The sequence below is a fragment of the Zootoca vivipara genome, chromosome 6, assembly GCF_963506605.1.
Source record: "Zootoca vivipara chromosome 6, rZooViv1.1, whole genome shotgun sequence".
NCBI classification, from domain to species: domain Eukaryota; kingdom Metazoa; phylum Chordata; class Lepidosauria; order Squamata; family Lacertidae; genus Zootoca; species Zootoca vivipara.
The window spans coordinates 27,845,594-27,868,318 of NC_083281.1; the positions used below are offsets into that span (position 1 = coordinate 27,845,594).

The window sequence follows — 22,725 nt, forward strand, 5'->3', positions numbered from 1 at the left end:
TATCTTGACCCAGCCTTCCACACCTAGCTTGACAAAAAGAGAACAAACAGTTCTCATAAGGAAAGGGGACCTTAATCAAATAGCAGGCCGTTTCAACAGTTTAATCCCACTGAATTTCTTTGCACAACTTTTTTTTGGTGAGAAACAGGCCAACACCACAAAAGGCACAATAGCCTCCTGGGTGGAGTCGGAGCGGGGGGAGGGTGTATGTCCACAATTGTGCACATATGCAAACAAACCTAGCACCAAGAATGTTCTAGATGCTGCTCAGAATGGCAAAATGATGCAGAGCATTTGGAGCATCCGGTTTACTTTTGATGGGCGGAATAATGATGGGTGTGAGGTAGTGTTTGGAACAGGGATGCCACACAGACTTACACCCCAGTTAAGGTTAAGTCTGGAGGCTTAACATACAGGCTATTTCAATGTGTTCCCCCAATTCTCTGACTTCCTGCACACTAATCTGCCCTAAACCACAGGTTTAGCGGGTGGCGCTGTGGTCTAAACCACTGAGCCTCTTGGGACCGCCAACTGATCAGAAGGTTGGCGGTTCGAATCCCCGCAATGGGGTAAGCTCCCGCTGCTCCATTCCAGCTCCTGCCAACCTAGCAGTTCGAAAGCACATTAAAGTGTAAGTAGATAAATATGTTCAGCTACGGAGGGAAGGTAAACGGTGTTTCCGTGCGCTCTGATTTCTGTCACGGTGTTCCATTGTGCCAGAAGCAGTTTAGTCATGCTGGCCACATGAACCAGAAAGCTGTCTGTGGACAAACGCCTGAAAGTGAGATGAGCACCACAACCCCATAGTCGCCTTTGTCTGGACTTAACTGTCCAGGGGTCCTTAACCTTGACCTTTTTTAAAACCTATACCATAGTGAAACCATACTCTCCAACATTTCTCCGATGAAGATAGGGATATCCTATTCCACATCAGGAAGCTTCTCCTGAGTTTGATCTTGCCGCACACATACATGTCACCTTGAGCGAATGACAAGCTTTCCGCCTCCCCTACCTCGCAGGATTGTTGTAATAATAATAATAATAATAATAATAATAATAATAATAATAAATTTTTATTTATACCCCGCCCTCCCCAGTCAAAAACTGGGCTCAGGGCGGCTCACACCAACAGAATTACAATAAAACATAAAAACAATTAATTAAAATACAGATTAAAATACAGTATTAAAATTTAAAATGCAGCCTCATTTCAAGTAGTCCATAAATCCAAGCCATGAGGGAGGAAAACACAGGGGTCAGGCTGAGTCTAACCCAAAGGTGAGGCGGAACAGCTCTGTCTTGCAGGCCCTGCGGAAAGATGACAAATCCCGCAGGGCCCTGGTCTCCTGGGAAAGAGTGTTCCACCAAGTTGGGGCCAGTACTGAAAAGGCCCTGGCTCTCGTAGAGGCCAATCTAGCCATTTTATGGCTCGGGATCTCCAGAATATTGTTGTTTGTGGACCTTAAGGTCCTCCGCGGGGCATACCAGGAGAGGCGGTCCTGTAGGTACGAGGGTCCCAAGAACATGCAAGGAAATGGATAATGCTCAACACCTTTGACAGATAAATGAAATTAAATTATTTTTTTAGCTGTAAGCTGTCTTGAGTCACTGTCAGGGAAAAAGGCGGAACATTAATAATACATTAACATACGTCAGGTTGCGGACGTAATCCGTGACGGAGGCATGTCCGCAACCTGCAGCGTTTGTAACCTGTAGCTCCGCGTCTGCACACGCGCGTGACACGATTTGGCGTTTCTGCGCATGCGTGAGCACAAGCAGCAAAACCCAGAAGTAACCCTTTTTGATACTTCCGGGTTTCCCGCAGTCTGCAACCTGAAAAAATGTAACCCGAAGCATTTGTAACTCATTTGTAACTGTAATAATAATATTAATATTAATCATAATCATAATAATGGAAACTGGGAGCATGATCAGAAACAAACTAGAGAGTAAATCCTATTGAACTCAGTGGGATTTAATTCTGAGAAAAAATGCTTAGAATTTCTGTGTAAGCAGGCTGCCTAGTCTTTATGCAGTTACCTGGCAGTAAACTCCATTGAATACAGTTGGGCTTCCTTCCGAGTAGACAGTGTAAGGCTCCATTTACAATAAAGGAATCAACACTCCTCATGTTTCCTAAAAGATTGCTGGCTGCTGAAGCATTGCAATTAAAGAATTTAAAGTGGATTGGTGACGTTTTCCTTCAAAATGATCGGAAGGGCTTTCTGCACCAGTTTCACTATTTCCTTCATTCAGTGCAGGTAAGTATTTTATTTTCAGTAGGAACAGGAGTCCACTTTTGCACCTCCACATACCACTTTTAATTGTTCTCCAAGACATGGAGGGGAGGAAAAAGGAAAAAAATGAGACATTCCGGGATGAACTCAGAAAGCAGGATGGCTTCTGTAATTCCGGGACTGTCCCTGGAAAATAGGGACACTTGGAAGCATATTGGTGAAACCTGAAAGCCACATTACCTCATTCACGTGCCAGAACATCTCCCAAATACTGGATCAAAAGCAGATGACATCATCACTCCTGCTCGGAAAAAAGTCATGGACCTCTGTTCTTCTGCTTCCGTATACCCTGCCGCCACTGTAGCACTGCAATGGAGTCAACATCCAAATGCAAATGACCCTAAATTTACTATAAACAAACAAACAAACAAACAAACAAACCCCCAAACCAATAATAATAATAATAATAATAATAATAATATATTATTTATACCCCGCCCATCTGGCTGGGCTTCCCCTGCCACTCTGGGCGGCTTCCAACAAACATTAAAATACATCAAATATCACAGATTAAAAACTTCCCTAAACAGCAAAACCAAAAAACCCATGCAAATTTGCAAAACAGCTGGCAGGTTTGGTAATGCAAAGAGTTTTATCTTTATTTATCATCAGCCTAGATCTTTACATTTGAGGATCCTGTCTAGTCGTTTCTATCATCTGGATCTGTTTGCCCGAAAAGCATATTTGCCTGCTTTCTTTTCAAAAGAAAGAAAAATGAAGCTTGTTTGATCATGTCATTGGATGTGTTGACACATTCTTAGTCATAGTGAAGCTTTCGCCCTCCTGTCTCACCTGACACCTGGACTTCAGTCCCCAGCTTGTTCTTTGGTTAGCCCTTAATGCAAATCCAATTGAACACCATGAAAATCAGTGGACCTTATCTCAGCTGAGCCTCAAAACCTTTATGCTAATATTAACCAACATTTCCCTAATTCTTGCAGGGTGATAGATGTGCCTTTATCCCCCAAACACCATGATGTCTCCTTGCCCAAGTCATACGAGGTTTTGCATGCAGAGTGTCCAGTACATGACACCACCAGGTTGGGCTGATGAAGGTTCCTGTCAAAAACCCTACAGAGCTGCTACCAGTTGTGATGGGAAAGTTTGTTTTTGCTGAGCAGGTTGGTTCACCAAGTGTTTTCTTTTTCTTTTCCCCTGCCAGCAAATGGTTAACGAACGATGGCTTATGATTGACTGGGGTTCCAGGAGGGGGGAGTTGAAAAGGAGAGGATTCTAAGAGATAGTTTTCATAGAATCATAGAATCGTAGAGTTGGAAGAGACCACAAGGGCCATCCAGTCCAACCCCCTGCCAAGCAGGAAACACCATCAAAGCATTTTGTAGGTTGGGAGAACAGGTTGGGCGATAGAGAGGGTTGGTTCTGGGTAGAAACATCCACTCTGAGGAATATATCATAAGCTAGAGAAAGGAGTCTCTGAGCTTAGTGTGAAGTCCTGTTAGAGCAGAGGTCCCCAGACTAAGGCCTGAACCAGAGCAGTGCACGGAAACGCCGTTTACCTTCCCGCCAGAGTGGTACCTGTTTACCTACTGGCACTTTGATGTGCTTTCGAACTGCTAGGTTGGCAGGAGCTGGGACCAAGCAACGGGAGCTCACCCCATCGCGGGGATTCAAACCACCGACCTTCTGATCGGCAAGCCCTAGGCTCAGTGGTTTAACCCACAGTGCCACCCTGTGGGTTATTTGGGGTACTTTGTGGGAATTCATGGAATTGGTGTTCTGTGAGGTGGGTGCACTATATTTAAGTGAGGGCAGGCCTAACAGTGCCAGGGAAAAAAGTGCCGTCGCACCAGTCAGTGTAGACTTGTGGTTTCTCCACGGACCACTTGAAAATTGCAGAGTGCCTTGACAGACCTGCCTGTTGTAGCAATTGTGGCACACTCTGCTTGATGCTGTATGATCTTTAATGGTATTTCCCTTTCTTCTTTTATTTATGTTGCATTTTGCCGTATTTGCAATTTGAAAACCACATCCTTCAAATTGTAGGTGTACTTTATAGACGTGCTTGCACCATATGCACCGCTACATATCAGGAACTGGGAAGGATGAATAGGTCCATTTCACAGAATCATAGAATTATAGAGTTGGAAGGGATCCCAAGGGCCATCTAGTCCAACCCTCTGCAATGCAGGAATCCCAACTAAAGCATCCTTGGCAGACGGCCATCCAACCTCTGCTTAAAAACCTCCAAGGAAGGAGAGTCCACAATCTTCCAAGGGAAATGGTTCCACTGCCAAACAGGTTCTTGTATCTTGAAGCCATTGGTTCAAGTCCTACCCTCCAGAGAAGGAGAAAACAAGCTTGTTCCCTTTTCCATGTGACAGTCTTTGAGATATTTGATATTTGAAGATGGCTATCATATCTCCTCTCAATCTCCTCTTTTCCAGGCTAAACATACCCAGCTCCTTCAAGTGTTCCTCATAAGGCTTAGTTTACAGACCCTTGATCACCTTGGTTGCCCTCCTCTGCACATGTTCCAGCTTGTCAACATCCTTCTTAAATTGTGGTGCCCAGAACTGGACACAGTATTCCAAGTGAGGCCTGACTAAGGCAGAATAGAGTGGTATTATTACTTCCCTTGAGCTGGACACTATACAGGTACTTCTGTTGATGCAGCCTAGAATAGCATTAGCTTTATTTGCTGCTGCATCACACTGTTGACTCATGTGAAGCTTGTGGTCCACCAAGACCCCTAGGGCCTTTTCACATAAACTGCTAGTAAGCCAGGTGTCCCCTCCTCTTATATATGTGCAGTAGGGTCCCAGAAAAGTTGTTCAGGTCTTATAGGCCCTGTTTTGAGCAAAATCTCAAAATTGGCCCTATCTATAACCAGTGGGGTCACAAAGAGTTGGACATGACTAAACGACTAAATAACAACATAACCAGTGAAGGGGAAGGAATTTGTTTCAGTTTGCATTCAAAGGTGCATCTACCAAATTTGCATTTTCCATAAGAGTTTGTGAACCAAAACACAGATACCTTTTAAAAAAATCACACTTCTCTGAATTTTATGATGCAGTTCTTCAGCCAAGTATTGTGCACAAACATGCACAGAGCAAAGTATCCATTAAAATGCATATAACAGTGAATATAACATTAAAAATCACATTAAGGGAAATTGCTGTAAAATGTGTATAATAAGCTAAGTTGCACACCATAAATAATAATAATAATATTTTATTTCTTATACCCTGCCCATCCGGCTGGGTTTCCCCAGCCACTGTGGGCGGCTTCCAACCGAATATTAAAAACCGAATATTTCCTGATTTTTCGGACTCGCTGATCTAGACAGATTAGTTCTGTTTTTGCCTGCTAGCATCAGGGAAGTAAGTGTTGAATGGGAAGATTAGAAGACTGAATAAACAGAATGATGGAAGGAGGAAATTCAGGTCAGATGACTTGAGCACGTTGATGCTTTTTATATACCTGTGGCACTATTCCAGCAAGTCTATCCTCTCTCCTGGCTGCTCCAAGTTCATTTCCCCCCCATGTACTGAGGGACTTCGGGCCTACAGGATCGTCACCTGCAAACAACAAGCTTTCGCAGGCACTCTGTTCTGAAACAGACAAAATAAAAGGGAAAGTAACATAAACCAAAGGGAGGCACACTCTGCCCTCTGCAAGTGACCAGAGCAGCAGGGGCCACTTGAGACTCAGCAATACAGCTGCAAATAAAACGTCTTAAATGTGTTTGTAAAGTGCATTACACAAATGTGACACTAGATGGCGATGGTGAGCTATTCCAAATTCAATATATTTCTCAAAACTTTTTTTTATAAAAAAATCACAACTTTTTTATATGTGACTAGATTCCACCTGGGAGTCAGTCATAGGAGTCAACTCCAAGGGGCCCAGTCCTCTTTGCCCCAAATTGACCGTGCCAAACCTCCCCAGCCTCTTTCTCTGCCGTTGCTGCATGGGAGCGCAGGTTAGACTCCCGATCACCCGCCTGCCTCCCTCTCTCTTGGGGCGCCCTCCCTCCTCTCCTCTCCTCTCCTCCCCCTAAGTGGCCTTGGCCTGGATCTGAAACCCTGCAAGCCCCCCAAGGAGGGAACTTGGCTGCCGCCACCTGCTGGCATCTGGGCAGGAAGAGGAGGGGCGGTGTGTGGGCTGGGCCCGCCATCATCTGAGCCCCCTGGATCAGCCCCTCAGTGCTGAACCCAGCCCAGGAAGCAGCACTTCCTGTGCGCAGACCCCAACTGCTTGTGCCTCAGAAGCACCAGACGAGGGAGGAAAGTGATGCAGCCAGACGAGGGAGGAAAGTGATGCAGCTGTGCTCACTTGCTCTAGCCTCGCTCTCTCCATCTGTACTTCCAGTGACCTTCTGGCTGGGTTGGCGGGAGGGCAGCCCCCCCTCCCAATATCTTATTCAAGTTGATGCTACTGGAGTCAATATACCTTGGCTCCCAGGGAGAACATGCCAAAGAAGAGACTGACCTGTCCCGATCCACAGTTGTCTGGGAGTCATGAGAAACCACCTGGAGATCATATGGAAGAAAGGTGGGATATAAATTTAAGATGTCTTTATCTCATCATTTTGGATTCTGTCAAGACTTCTCCCTTCCCCAGACATGCTCTGTCCATCCTTGAGTTCTTTGGCCTTCCTGGAATGCTTGCCCTGGCAGAGGATGGCGAGAAGTTAAGTGTGTGAAAGGGGAGAGAAAGCTCTGGCTTGTTCCTGGCTGGAAGGTAGCCCACTCTTCGAAGGGGAAAAGTCCCATTCATTGCTTCACCCACTTTGTCTCTAGCCACACCCTGGGGACCACTGGCAAGTGTCCCCCCCCTCAGATTTTCATGTGGATCTTGGGATGAAAAAGTGCACCCCACCCACTCAATGCTCTAGTCTCTGCCCACAGCCAGAAGGCAAGCAAGACCTCCAGTATCAGAAGATGTGACTAGTGGCCATAAGGGGATATAAACGACTCCTTATAACCTCACCATAGCTTTAATGGTTTTCCCATGTACGGAAGTGAGAACTGGACCATAAAGAAGGCTGATCGCCGAAGAATTGATGCTTTTGAATTATGGTGCTGGAGGAGACTCTTGAGAGTCCCATGGACTGCAAGAAGATCAAACCTATCCATTCTGAAGGAAATCAGCCCTGAGTGCTCACTGGAAGGACAGATCCTGAAGCTGAGGCTCCAATACTTTGGCCACCTCATGAGAAGAGACCCTGATGTTGGGAAAGATGGAGGGCACTAGGGGAAGAGGATGACAGAGGATGAGATGGTTGAACAGTGTTCTCGAAGCTACAAACATGAGTTTGACCAAACTGCGGGAGGCAGTGGAAGACAGGAGTGCCTGGTGTGCTCTGGTCCATGGGGTCACAAAGAGTCGGGCACGACTAAATGACTAAACAACAACAACATAACCTCACCACTTTGTCAACATAGCTGCCAAGTTTTCCCTTTTCTCACGAGTAAGCCTATTCAGCATAAGGAAATTTCCCTTAAAAAAAGGGATAACTTGGCAGCTATGTTTGTCAAGCTTATCTTTCCGTCTTTCCCACCTGCTTCCTTTTCCTCCTGTGACTTCTGTGTTAATTTGCAAGCCTTTGTTCAATAGAGTTGCCATGCTTGCCTCTTGCAGCAAAACCAACAGGGAGTCCTACAGCATTTGTGGGATGTGGGGCAGGGGAAAGAGAGTTGGTTTGGTTCACATTTTTATGCAAACCTACCTAATCTGCCCGCCTGGAAACAATACGTGAACTTAAACACAGCTATCTTTCGAGATATGAACAGGGAAACTTTTTAATTTTATTTTTCGGATGCAGTTCTCCAAACAAAGAAAGCATATGCAAATGAGTATTTTGACGGGTGACCCCTATCCCTACCAAGCCGTGCATGGGATTCCAGGGGTCTTGTCCCTCAACCAGGGTCTGTTGTGGTGGAGGCTGTCGTACCTTTAAGAAATAGGATTTATTCACATAGTTACACCTGAGTTTAGATGGAGGGAGTCCAGATCTTACAGCATGGTTGTCTCAAGAGGGGTTTCTTCCCCACAGCAGTGCAGCACTGGAGTCCAAGGCATCTCGACCAGACAGTCTTCAGCCAGCCTGCCCAAAATGGATCTCAGTCCTTGCTCTCAACTCTTTTTCTTCCCAGCACACCTTCCGAATGACCTTCTTTTCCCTAACAAAATAAAAAAAATTCCTTCCAGCAGCACCTTAAAGACCAACTAAGTTTTTTATTTTGGTATGAGCTTTCGTGTGCACTGCCACCTCACACTCAGTTACCCTGACAACCTTCTAAATCCACAATCTCTGTTCACACCTCAGGGAAGGGGGGCGGATGAGGACAGTTCTTTTGTATTGCCAATGGCCCTCAATGGCCCTATATTGTTTCTTAATGGGTCTTGCTTGGCCAGGTCTTTTTTTTTTTGCATAGGCTAGCCCAGGAATTCCTGCTTTCATTTCTCCCTTCACATCCCAAATAATCAAAATCCTACCATTTATTAATTTCTAGGGTTTAGGGCACCCCTGCAAATTTATAACAGTATATTAGGGGAAAGTGCACATAAAAATGCCTATATCCCTATTATATTAGGGAAACTTGGGCCAGATTGCAAAAGAAAAAAAGGGGGGAAATGGATTTCCCCCCAAAAAACTAATTTGCCAACAAATACTGACAAATTTCAGTGAGGACTTAGACTGAGAAATAAGAAAAGCAAAAACCGACTGATTCCTCTATCCCTAGAGGCACCTTAAAGACTGACAAAGTTATCATGGTGTAAGCTTTCAATGACTGCAGCACATTTAATCAGATGCATAAAGCATGACCGAGTTGCAAAACAAGCACACATATACAGAGTGTGCATGGGGTGGTCAGAAGGACTGCTGAAAAGCATAGCTGCCAAGTTCCGGATTGAAAAATCCGGGACCAGCAGTTGTGCGGCACCGGAATTCACTTCTACGTGACTTCCAGACATGCATAGAAGCAAAAGGTGTATTTGACTTGACTCAGGGACCAGGGAACTGTAAATGATTTCCTTTGTACAGTGGTACCTTGGAAGTTGAACGGAATCCGTTCCGGAAGTCCGTTCGACTTCCAAAACGTTTGGAAAGCAAGGCGCGGCTTCTGATTAGCTGCAGGAAGCTCCCGCAGCCAATTGGAATCCGCGGAAGCTGTGTTGGACGTTTGGGTTCCAAATAACATCCGCAAACCAGAACAGTTCAGGAGCCAAAACATTTGACTCACAAGGCGTTCGAGATCCAAGGTACGACTGTACTGCGATGGAGTACGTGTGAAAGACTACAGTATATTTGAGTGACAGGGGCATGCCTGGATCTCAGGTTCTACCTGAGACCACAGCTGTTCTGTAACATATCTATGATGTCCTGATGATGCTTTGGGAATGTATTATGGAACTCCTTCCCAGGGGAAACCTGGCACTCCTCCTCTTTAACTGCACTCAGGAGAACTGCCAAGACATTTTTTAATTTGCCCAGGCTTCTGGAAGATACTTTAATGAAGGTTTTGCACTATGAACTGCTCTTTGCAGTACGGCACAGCAAGGACGGGGGAACAGGGCAGTGTTTTCTCATGGGCAACCGTCTGGGTGTGTGTGGGCAATGGATGCAACTTTTAATGCAAAAGACCAGCCACACAAGAGTTGGAGGCGTCAATATGCACAGCCATCCATGTAGATAAGAGGCACTTTTACAACGGACACGTTCCAGCCAAGCAAAAGAAATGGAGGCAGATAAAGCACAATCAGTGAGGGAAGTGACCTGGGGAGAGAGTCCAGAGAGCCAGATCGAGAGGCCCAGAAGGCTGCATAGGTACCCAAAGCCTGAGGTTTCTCACCCTTGCATTGGCCAGTGTGGTGTAGTGGTTAGAGTGCTGGGTTAGAACCTGGGAGACCAGGGTTCAAATTCCCACTCAGCCATGAAGCTCCCTGGGTGAACCTGGGTCAGTCGCTGCCTCTCAGCCTAACCTACCTCACAGGGGGGCTGTGGGGATTAAATGAAGAGGAAGAGAACTATGTACATGTTGAGCTCCTTGGAGAAAAAGTTGAGATGGAAATGCAAGAAATAAACTGGAATGTGCTGCCTAGGATGCAAGTTTAACACATACTTGCTTTTATGTAGTTTGATTATTGTTATGTGCCTGGGGGAGAGTCAGGCTGGGATACAAATTTAAATAACCATGCAAGAGTTAATCTTGATTTGAACTAACCATCCAAATCTTTGGCTTCAGGTTCCTGGTCTCTTCCTAAGAAATAGCAGTGTTTCCCGATAATGCAGTAGTCCTCTGAACTGGATATAGCACGTGCCCCAAACCGCACCACACTTCTGAAAGTGTTGCACAATGCCAAAAACTGAATCAGCCCTTTTGTATGAGAGACATGGTCCCCTAAGACTGACCCAGCCCCTTTACAGGGACTTGCACAAACTCTGATGTTGCAATAGGCCAACGGAATCTGAAACATTTACTTGAACACAATGCCCTACGGTTCACCATGCTGTTAAGTACCATATGAAAATGCACAAATTCAGCATTCTGTTTTGCTTTTGTCTGCAATCTCCGGTCCTGCACTGTCTTGCACTGCAGATGCTAATGAGAAGGTCAGCCTCCAATTTTCAAAAATTAAGGATGATTAATAGAAAATTTAGTTGCACAGCAGAGCTCTGAAGCAACAGTGGAAGAGGATTGATGGACATCTCAGTCTTTCAGTCTGTTTCCCTCCTCCTCACATCTCCAGCATATGAAACATTGCTAGGTCCATATGCACAGGCAAAGACAAAGTAGGGACCACAATCAAAGCAGGTACCAGTAAATAGTCTAGTAGCATAGGAAGCTGCCTTATACCTGGCTCAGTATTCCTCACACTGACAGGAAGCAGCTCGTGTCAGGCGGGGTGTCTCTTCTACCCTACGTGGTGATAACATGAATGGAACCTGGGACTTTCTGCATGCTAAGCAAGTGCTGTGCCATGGAGAAGCACAACCGCAATCCATTGCAACACACTCCTGAAATGGACACCACAGTTCCCCAAAATTGAACCACAGGTCGAAATGAACCACAACTGCCTAAAGTTGCATCATCTCCATAAAGTGCGGTTCCCTAAAACCATGCCAGGCCTTTTCAAGCAATGGATTGAGCAACCCCCGATGTTGCAAAGAACTGAAATCAGAGGTGTTTTCCAATGCACACTGTGTCCTAGAGACATGTGTCTATGCAAATCCTACCTCGCAATCTGCAGTAAAATGTCACAACTCTTTTTATTGACATGTGCACAAATCTGGGGGGTGGGGCATGAATTTATTGTCCTCCAGATCTTGTGCATGACAAGACCTGTTGGCCATACAATTGGCCATGCTGGCTGGGGCCAGGGAGTGTTGTAGTTCAACAGATACCAAGGGGATCTAGAAATTCCCCATTGGAGCTTCCAAGTGGAGCCCATTGCTGCACAGTGCAGCTGATGCCCTGCTTTCAGCAGGAATCTATGCTACCACAGCTTGACTTCAAGCCAGGACTGCAAAGGCAGAATTTGGAGTGCGGCTGGAGTCTGCATCTGATGCTTTCTTTGAAGTTGACTCACCTGATGTCAAGGCTTCAGGGGACCCTATCCCTCTCACGGTGGGATGCCAAGAAGCAGAAAAACAAGAAGAGTTCTTACCATGTTGTTTATTCAATATTCACACAGAAAGAGATGAAGGAATGCTGTCTCTCTTAGATAATGGCGTTGCTCCAAGTAAAGTCCTACCCCCTCCGTCCCTCCTATTCTACGTCACCCCTGCGCTGGCTGATCTGTGCTTTCTGCCTCTGAATTTTCTGTTTTTTTACTCTCAAGGCATGCCTTGTTCTGGGAGGGGGGCGTGTCAGGAATGCTTTCAAGAGACACTGAGCTTGTTAGCTGTCTTTCCCCTGGTGCTTCTTTTTCCTGCTGCTCTCCCAATATTTCCCAGCTCCTCCCCTCTGCAGCCTCTGAACTATGACCTTCTGCAAACCACTGTTCTAAATTTATACTGTCCTCCTCTTCTCGGGAAGGAAGGTGCAGGAAGGGGGGGGGCGGTTCCCAACATTCCTCCTCAGTCCAACCCTTGACACCTGACACTATATGTATGGCATTGACAACTGGGAGACCCCATGCGTAGCTAACAGAGGGTGGGCAGAAGCAGAGCTAGCTGCTCCGGCACCTGGAGCGGCACACATGCTGTGCACCCAGGGGTGGGGCTAGCCACCCTGGGGGCAGGGCTAGCATCCCAGGAACTAGCCACCCAGGGGAGCAGGGCTAGCGTCCCAGGGGGGCGCCACCCATGGCGGCCGTCCCGGGGGTGCGGCCATGTCGCTCCCCCTCAGGGATGACACCTGGGGTGGGCCACACCCACTGCACCCCCTTCCTCTGCCAGTGAGGTTGGGCCAGTCTCCCATCAACTTGAGAGCAGGGTGGGAGAGTTCATTCCTGCAGTGTTGAATACCCTGCCTAGCAGCTGTTCTGCAGAGGCATCAAGGCCGATAGGTGCTGCTTCAGGGGTGGGGCACTGTGGAGAAAGGAGTCTCATGTGGCATCAGGCAGGAAAAAGGAGAGGTCAGGCGGATGAGAGCACCCTGCATTCCATATCTAAAGCATCCACCGCCACGCACCTCAACCCACCTCCAGGGAAGACACATCTGACCTTCTTGTGGTTTCTCCTTTCTTCCTAACTTCTCCTTCCTGCCTTATGAGAGTCCCAGATCACTCTGGGTACCCAAACTGATCTACAGTGCTCCAGGGTTGTCTCGGTCTGAGTTGGCTAACACCCAGATCACCCAAAACCTTCCTGATTTGGTCCTTGGGCAATTCCGGCGCACAGCTCTAACGGTTTGTCAACCATATGGTCCCCCAACCCATCAAATGTACTGTGGAAAGCAGGAGGTTCAGTCCTGCTGGGTGCTGCTTTGCCACTGCATTCCCATCTGCCCATGATGGAAGTTGGCCCTCAGGATGAAAAAGAGTTCTGCATCCCCATATTCAGGTCATGCCCCCCCCCCAAAGGATGCACCACAACCCCCCATTTTTTCTGCACCTGACCCCACACACATTTGTACTCAACACCCGTGATGGGGAAAGGGAAACCCAGTAACACTGCAGATACATTTCCCGAGAAACTCCTGCTCCTTTTAAAATAAAAAAATTCCTTCAGTAGCACCTTAAAGACCAACTAAGTTTTTATTTTGGTATGAGCTTTCGTGTGCATTCTTCAGGTATCTGAAGAAGTGTGCATGCACACGAAAGCTCATACCAAAATAAAAACTTAGTTGGTCTTTAAGGTGCTACTGAAGGAATTTTTTTATTTTTTTATTTTGCTTCGACTCAGACCAACACAGCTACCTACCTGTAATCCTGCTCCTTTTGTTTGTCAAGGGGAAAACAAAAGGTTTCCTATGAAGCAGCTGGGGAAATCCCCCACCAAGGACCACTTAAACATTTGTACTCTAAACTCAACAACTGCTTTGTTGCATAAGAATCCCCCTTTGCTATTTTTCACCTCCAAGTTCCTGCTTGCCCTTCATAAGATCCCCTCTTCCATTTCCCACCCTCCCAGTCCAATCCCCACATTCCTATGTTCGAGAGATGTCCACTTCACACCTCTTGAGCAATAGTTCTTTTCTACGGACTCTGGATCAAACCTGAAGGAGGCTGGTAAGAAATCTTTTTTCTTGGTTTCCATTAAGCTCCTCTCCCTCTCCCTCTTCTATATTTATTATTTCCCCACTGTTCCCCCCCACACCATCTGCATGATCCATTTATAGTGCACCCAGTGCATTTTTAAAGCACTTATTTCCCCCAGAGAATCTTGGGAATTGTAATTTGCCAAGTGTGCTGGATATTGTAGCTTTGTGTTGCTTCTGAATGCTCAACATGTCTTTTATTGCCTATCTTGGCAATAAGACATGCATTCAGGTACTTCAAATTCTTACTTGGTGCCTTGTTGCTCATTTGCTGTCCAGGAAATCTGAATTTTGCCCCGAAATTTTGCATAGATGAGATCACGTGTTAAGTGTACAATATAGGGACAGGGCACGGCCCATGGTCAGAGTTATAGTCGCAAACATCTGGAGTTGGGGAAAGCCAGTGAAAGGTGACATCAGGATTGTTTAGCCACCAGTGGGCACTTCAATGACTCCCATGCATGCATAGTGTGAGGATACAAAACAATAGCTAGCACATTATGGCAGACTTGCTATGGATGCTGTAGGAGGGTTGGATACAGATTAAGAGGAAGGATAATCATTTGATAGAACAGCTATTTTCCATGACAAAGGACCCAGGTTCAGTTTCCAGCATTTTCAGGTAGGCCTGTATTGGTGTAAGGCAGCTTCCTGGTTCACCAAGAGTTGAACTCAGTTCCCACTGTAATTGATAGGGTAAGTGAGTCGTGACATAAGCCCCATATGTTGCAATGGGAACTAAGCTCAACGAACTTAGTGTGGATCCAGCCTGGAGCATTTGCCAGTGTTGCTATGATCTCTCTTCTTTCAGGTGACATTGTTTAGTTTCCTGTTTTGCAGATGGAAGTGTGCAGGTTGACCACACACACACAGGGTTGGCCCTTACAAGAGGGTGGTGCTGTGGTCTAAACCACTGAGCCTCTTGGTCTTGCCGATCAAAAGGTTGGCTGTTTGAATCCCCACGATGGGGTGAGCTCCCGTTGCTCTGTCCCAGCTCCTGCCAACCTAGCAGTTCAAAAGTACACAAGTGCAAATAGATAAATAGGTACCCCTGCGGCAGGAAGGTAAACGGTGTTTCCGTGCACTCTGGTTTCCGTCATGGTATTCCACTGCGCCAGAAGCGGCTTAATCATGCTGGCCACATGACGCAGAAAGCGCCACAACCCCATAGTTGCCTTTGACTGGACTTAACCGTCCAGTGGTCTTTTATCTTTTATCTTTTTCTTTTTACCTTACAAGAGAGTGACTCTGTTTTTATAAATGCATAAATTAGATTGCTAAGATGTATAACAGCCTGCAAATCAGCAGGCTTCTGATAACTTCTGAATAGTGATCTGCAGGTTTTTACCTTGGGCTAAACATACACAAGATCAGTTTTGGCCCCTGAAGATGTGTTTTGTGAGAGGTTGGCCGCCATAGTCAATGGTTTAGAATCTGCAACTACAGAAGACCTTGCTGTTGTTGTCGTCAAATATATGCACTATGCATAGCTGCCAAGTTATCCCTTTTTTAAAGGGATTTCCCCTTATGCTGAATAGGCTTCCTCGCGAGAAAAAGGAAAACTTGGCAGCTATGGCACTATGATATATTAGGATAAGCTTTCCAAGAGGTTGGCTGTTTAAAACTGAGCAGCTTATCTCTCAACAGGCTGCTGGGTCCTGGTACCCTTCTTCTGGAGCAGAAGTGACTTGTTGAAGCTGGAATCACGCAGAGCCTGCATGTGTTTAGGTCAGACGGATAAGGTGGATGGAGGAGCAGGGAGGCGGTTCTCCAAGAACTTACAGTCAGGTGGAATCTGGAGGACTTCAGTCTTTCAAAACTCTCAAGCTGTTCTTGACAATTGCATAAATCAATCAGAGGAGCCAGAAATACAGATTTAGGTAGTTGTAGCTTGCCGCCTCTCCCTTGGCTCCTTTGGGAGGGAGAGTGGGTGAGAAAACCAAACAAAACAAGCAGATAAAATAACTGCAGCTGCCTTCCTGGCACGGATAGAGCTTTCAGACCAGTTCTGTGGAATTTCACTTTTTGAGCCCTTCTCTCTATATAAAGGGGAACAGCGGCAGAGAAACAGTTTTCCTCTCTCCTACACCTCAAGCCAAGTTAGAATTGGTGAAAAGTGGAAGGTAAGAGGCTGCTTTGGACTCTGAGCATTTTTATTGTGACCGTTTTCTTCCATTTCTCCCCTATTATTCCTCTAAAGAGCTCAGGTAGCTTATTCTTCTCCACCACCCCATTTTATCCTCACAACATTCCTGTGAGGTTGGTTTGGCAGAGTGAGTCTATGTAGGGGTGGATGAATCTGTCAATTTTGGTTTCTCTCAGTTTTCTGAACTTCAGTTCTCCACATTTCTGCATCAGTGTGCAATGTTAGTTTCTTTTTTTAAAGTTCCCATGAAAATTTGGAAGCATATCAGTGCAATTTTTTATATGCCGTTTTGCCCAATGTACATGTTTTTGCATGCAGTTTCCCCATATATAATGGATTTTTGCATGATATTTTCACTAATGTATGCACGATTTCCCCTAACATATACATTTTTTATTACACTTTGGTTGGAGAACTTCGCTGCAAAATTCAGAGGTACGAATTTCAACAGAGAGCTGTGATTTGATTGTTTAGGGGAAGTGCAAATTAGGCAGGTTCACATAAAAAATAAGGCTGTACTCTGGATTTGGCTGAGGTCTGAAGTTTGAACTGAGTCAGGCCAATTTGGTGAGAGCTGTACTTTGGTCACATCAAACAGCCCCCTTGGCTGAGCCTCCTGGAGTGATTTGAAGCTGTCAGGGATCAAGGCATTGGGCAGGAAGAAGGAAGTTTGGCTGTGCATGCCTGTTCAGTCAAAGTAAGCAGTCTTGCCCTGGTGAGCAACTTCACCACTGAATTCTGCACCAACTGTTTTGACTAATAGCTTTGCATCTGCCTTTAGTGTGTCAACATAATAGAGCATCTGCATGTTGTAAGGGGTCACTATGTACATAGAATTCCTCATTTGTTTAGTTTGATTCTGTCAGTATCTCTCTCTTTTGGAGTAGGAGTAGGTTAAGTCTCCAAGTACGTCTCTGTTTTGTTTCTAGTTGGTAGTGCAGGGTAGCATCTAGCATACTGGGACCAGAGATTACTATTGGTTCCATTGAAACCTGCTTAATATTTGCAATAAGATCTAATGAACTTATTAAATAACCAGTTCTATTATATGTGCTATTGGGGTTTGAAAAGAAAGGAAAACAATCCTCTAGTGGATTTGTTGTTGTTGTTTAGTCGTTTAGTCGTGTCCGACTCTTCGTGACCCCATGGACCATAGCACGCCAGGCACTCCTGTCTTGCACTGCCTCCCGCAGTTTGGTCAAACTCATGTTCGTAGCTTCGAGAACACTGTCCAACCATCTCGTCCTCTGTCGTCCCCTAGTGGATTTAGCAAGGTTCAAAAGACATTCTAAATTACCTGGATTGTATACAGAAGAGCGCCTTAATTTCCCTCTCCAATCTAGTTTCCAATCTAGTGGCCAGTTCAGGTCTCCATCTGATAACAATTTGCCTTCCTAAAAGTCTTTTAAGGTATTTAACTGTCCTGAGCACACCCAGCTCCAGGAGGACAAATGGCTGGTAGTTTAATTCTTTATCAACAAAGCATGAACTTGCAGTAGCTCCTGAGGTCCACTAAGCGCATGCACGCGTGCACACACGCACACAAACACACACACACACACACACACACACACAATGAAACACAAACATTTCTGGTACCTTCTGAAGAAGTGTGCATGCACACAAAAGCTCATTCCAATGACAAACTTAGTTGGTCTCTAAGGTGCTACTGGAAGGATTTTTTTTTTTTTGTTTCAACTACAGCAGACCAACACGGCTACCTACCTGCAACTAGAATTCTGGTACCTAAGTAGGTGTCGCCCCTCCCTGGGCTTATGCTCCGAGCTGGAGTGTTGTAGCAACAATTGGCCACTCCGACACTTAGACTTCTTTCTTCTTCTTTGGCGATCACTCGTAGCCGAGTAACATTGTCTTCCATAAACACGATTTTAACAATGGGTCCGTAAGTGACTGTGGAGGCCAATTCTGGATCCACATGTCCTTCCACAGTGGGGACATTGGTTTCCAGGCGGGAGTTGATCACGGTGTGGTTTTGCCAAGCGTGCCTTCCTCTTAGCACGTTTCTCCCTTGTGTCATGAGATCGAGTGTCTTCAAAGCCCATGACACTTTTGGTAAAGGCTGTTCTCCAACTGGAGCGCTCGCAGGCCAGTGTTTCCCAGTTGTCAGTATTTATACTACATTTTTAAAGATTTGCCTTGAGACAGTCTTTAAACCTCTTTTGTTGACCACCAGCATTATGCTTTCCACTTTTAAGTTCGGAATAGAGTAGTAGTTGCTTTGGAAGATGATCATCAGGCATCCGCACAACATGACTAGTCCAACGAAGTTGATGTTGAAGAATCATTGCTTCAACACTGGTGATCTTTGCTTCTTCCAGTACACTGATATTAGTTTGACTGTCTTTAAGTACCCTTGCCTGACCACTACCCAATTTTTAATAGAACCTCAAGCTACACCAACCACAGCCAGCTGCAAAAGACATCCAAAAGACATAGAATTAAAAGAACAGGGTGCTTCTAAGCACATTTCAGCAGCCCAATTTAGGGATGGGTGGGAAATCATTTTGTTGTTGCTGTTAAACAACCAGAAGACAGGAGCCCCTTGCCCTTCCACTGCAAATCAGGCAGAGATCTACCTTTTTCGGTCCACTGCTGCTATATGGGCCTTTGGAGTTCTTGCAAGAAACAAAGTCCTTTTCCACCACTGCACCTCCATGCTGGAAAAAGCTGCTCCTGTTGATTTTTGTTATAGGTGCAGTGTCTACTTCAGCTCAAAGGTTATGTTTCTTTGAAAATCTTCATCATTACTACCATAGCTTTCTGAATCGAGAAGACCCCAGTCCTGAAATCATGTTTAATATTTATTCAAAAATTCCTTGTTTTGCAGCTATGGCGATGCTGAGGATCCTCACCCTTCTGGCTGGTTTGATGCTCCTGAGCAGTGAGTAACCTGGGATCAGACCCCTTTTCCTTTTCAGGTTACACATGCAATTATCAGTATGCATCGTTAGGCAGCACTACGATGAGGAACCTGATCATGCTCCACATATTTACTAGACTACAACTCCCATCATCTCTCACCATTCGCCATGCTGGCTGAGGCTGATGGGAATAGGAGTCCAGTAACATCTAGAGGGGGCCACAGGTTGCCTAGACCTGATGGCCAAATTACATCCCACATTAAATACTGTATTACACATTAACTCGGGAAAAAACAAACTATGACCTTCACTGCAATTAGTAAAAACAGATGCACCATAATGAGAATCAAAATATTTTGTAGAAAGCAGTTTTATCGAGATGCCTCCCTCCCTACATCACCCTTATCTCTGCTGAACAGAATGCATTTGTTTAATCACTACCAGAAATCCACAAATATTGTGAAATCTATTCTTCCACTGAAAACCTTTGAACAGTTTCCCAGCACTGAGGAATCCGCTGCAGCCACTGGATGTACCTGAATCTGGCCACAACTTAAGCACAAATAGCAGTGGCTTGTTTTATTTATTTCACTTCCCATAAACACTCCTCAGTGATTTAACAATAATAAGCAGCAACAATTTCAAGTCCAGTACAGAGACTGACTGCAATGGGGTGGAGAGAGAGACGGCACTGGAAAAACTTGCTGGAACAAGGAGCTCTTCAATAGGCCCCAAAGAGATAATAGAGATGATGTCTGTCTGATATGTAACAGGAGTGAGTTCAAGAGGGATGGTGCCAACACGGCAAATGCGCACTTCCTATATTATGTGGAGCAGAGCTTCTGGTCAGATCTTCTCTGCAGGAGGCCCCCTCTCACAGACCACAATGGTGGGCTGGGTATATAAGTGTGAGAGGGGGAGACAATACATCAAGCTACACTGGTTTAGCCCACTAACAGCCCCTGGGTGGCATCCAATTCACTTGCTCCGTTAGCTCAAGGATTTACCCTTGTGCAATGGAACATCCCCTCTCTCCTTGCTCCAAACCTGTGCCTTCCCCAAATCTGCTCAGGAGGGTTCAGAGAGCCCCTTACAAATTTAGGTGAGGGGGGGGGGAGGAGGAGGAAAGAGGGATAACCTTCCATTGTACTCAACAACAGTGCATGCACAATTGTGCACTTTTTTAAGAGGAATAAATCACGAGGACAGAATCTAGTCAGTCAATTCCAGGTTGCAAGAATCTAAAATTCAAAATTCAAATACTTAAAACAAACCAGGAACAGGTGAGTGCAACCAAAGGAAGCAGCAATGTTTTCCCACATGCATTGGCTGAGAGAATGATTTCTCACAAATAGCAGATTTCTTTTTCTCCCCCCGCCCACCCTCTGCCCACATCAATTGATGGGGAGGTGAGAAAGAATCACTTTTCCAGTCCCAATACCGGGCACTTTCCAAAGCACTGAGCATAGGGTTGGCACACTGTTGGGCGCTTCAGAACCCTGCACAAGGGATGTTGACAGATGGGCAGGACAACTCGCCTGCCAATGGTGATGTCATAATGATGTCATATGATTGGCATGTGGGTTCTCTCCTAATCCAAAGAATAGACTGAAAGAAAACCAAGCAGAATGTGGTGCCGTAGAACAGATAGTAGGCCAAATGTTTTGTGCTTAAACCAAAGGTGGGGTGCCTGTGTCTTTTCAAATGCTGTTGGGCTCAAATTCCCATCCAAACCCAGCCAGTATGTCTAATGGTCAGGGTTGATGGGAACTGCAGTCCAACCCCTGATATATGATACCTTCTCTTTTCATCTGATTTCCTTTTTGCTTTGGTATTTCATTGCTATCATTTGCCAAAAATCGTTTTGTGTACTTTATGTCCTAACCTCTTCAGGTCACGCCAGCGCAAGGTACTATGGGAAACAATTCGTCACGGCCTTCATGGAAAATTTTGAGACGAGTCGAGCCTCCGAAACAAACTTTCAGCTGCTCCTGACTGGCCATCACAACCTGACTGAAGTAACTGTGTCAGTGAGTCGATCGGCCTTCCGGAAAAGTTATTCAGTTGGGGAAGGTGAAATGGTGCCTGTTCAGATCCCAGAGACTGCAGAGATGAAAGGCAGCACCAGATTCGACCAGTCTGTTCAGATTCAGGCCGACAAGGACATTTCTGCTGTTTTACTGTACCGGAAGTTGTATTCCGTGGCAACCACAGCTCTGTATCCATCCCATGAACTTGGCACAACCTATTACATTGTAACACCATCAAGTACCAAACCACCCATCTACTTAAAAGAATTCGCAGTCATAGCATCGCAGTATCCTGCCACAGTTCAGATTCTCCTAAAAGGGAATGTGTTCTTCGGTGGGACATCGTACGACGCAGGGACAAGAATCACAGTTCATCTCCGGGCATTCCAGGTTGCCCAGCTGCAAAGCTCTGATGATTTGTCGGGCACCAGGATCGAGTCATCGGTACCCGTGGCTGTCTTGAGTGGGCATGTCTGTGTGGTGCAAAATTCTCAGTGTGACCACGTTGTCGAGCAGCTGCTGCCGGTCTCCAGCTGGGGCAGCACCTTTGTCGTCCCTCCGGTGTTTTTCCAGACCAATCCTGACATTGCGTATGTGGTGGCTTCCCAGGACACTCGTGTTGATTATCAACTGGGAGCACAGAAAGGCTTTCAAGACATGGTGGCTGGAGAAGTTAGGCAGTTTGAGATCCAGTTCCCTAATGCCTTTTACATCTCTGCTAATGCTGGGATCCAGGTCCTCTTCTTCTTCACTGGCCTCAAGTCGGGAAACACAGGCTACGACCCGTTCCTCATCAACATCCCAGCCGTAACATCTTATGGCCTATCCTACCACGTTGACGGGATAAAGAATTTTGAGAACTATGTCGTTATCATAGCAAAAAGCTCTGAAACCCAGAGGATTACCCGAGATGAGACCGCTATCACAGGCGTTCAATGGAGAATGATTCCCGGATCACCTTATTCATGGGCTGTATACAACTTGGGGCCCAGGCATCAGTCCATCTCTTTAGCACATCCTGAAACTCCTTTTGGCGTCTTGGTCTTTGGTAGCCGAAACTATGAAGGCTATGGCTTTGCTCCACCACCTTTTGTCTTATCAGGTAATTTAAGTTTCATGTTGGGTTTACATCCTAAGCAGATGTATTGGGGTTGGTGGGGAACCAGCTTGCAAGGATAATATCTCCAGGAGATCCTAAAGCTGCATCTGCCACCTATCCAGTATAAGTTCCTTTTATAGAGATCTCCTGTGCTATGGCCAATCAGCTCTTTGCACAACATAGGTAAAGGTAAAGGGACCCCTGACCATTAGGTCCAGTCGTGACCGACTCTGGGGTTGGTGCTCATCTCGCCTTATTGGCCGAGGGAGCCAGCATATAGCTTCCAGGTCATGTGGCCAGCATGACAAAGCCGCTTCTGGCAAACCAGATCAGCACATAGAAACGCCGTTTACCTTCCCGCTGTAGCGGTTCCTATTTATCTACTTGCATTTTGACATGCTTTCGAACTGCTAGGTTGGCAGGAGCTGGGACCAAGCAACGGGAACTCACCCCATCACAGGGATTCGAACCGCTGACCTTCTGATCAGCAAGCCCTAGGTTCAGTGGTTTAACCCACAGCGCCACCATAGCCAATCACAAAGCATAACTATAGACAGGTCCCTCCCACATCTATCACCATGCAGGGGTGAATGTGT

At 45.9% G+C, this 22,725-nt stretch overlaps 1 protein-coding gene across 1 annotated transcript in view; it reads left to right on the forward strand.

Annotated features, from left to right (window-relative positions):
- The first annotated feature begins 11,605 nt into the window (after positions 1–11,605).
- LOC118086741 (IgGFc-binding protein-like) overlaps positions 11,606–22,725 on the forward strand; it is a 52,316-nt gene continuing 41,196 nt past the window's right edge. Inside the window, exons 1-5 of the mRNA XM_060276444.1 lie at positions 11,606–11,896; positions 13,846–13,943; positions 15,605–16,095; positions 18,967–19,020; positions 20,894–22,132. Of these exons, the coding sequence (XP_060132427.1) occupies positions 18,969–19,020; positions 20,894–22,132 (1,291 nt within the window). The 5' untranslated portion in view covers positions 11,606–11,896; positions 13,846–13,943; positions 15,605–16,095; positions 18,967–18,968. The remainder of the gene's footprint in view (positions 11,897–13,845; positions 13,944–15,604; positions 16,096–18,966; positions 19,021–20,893; positions 22,133–22,725) is intronic.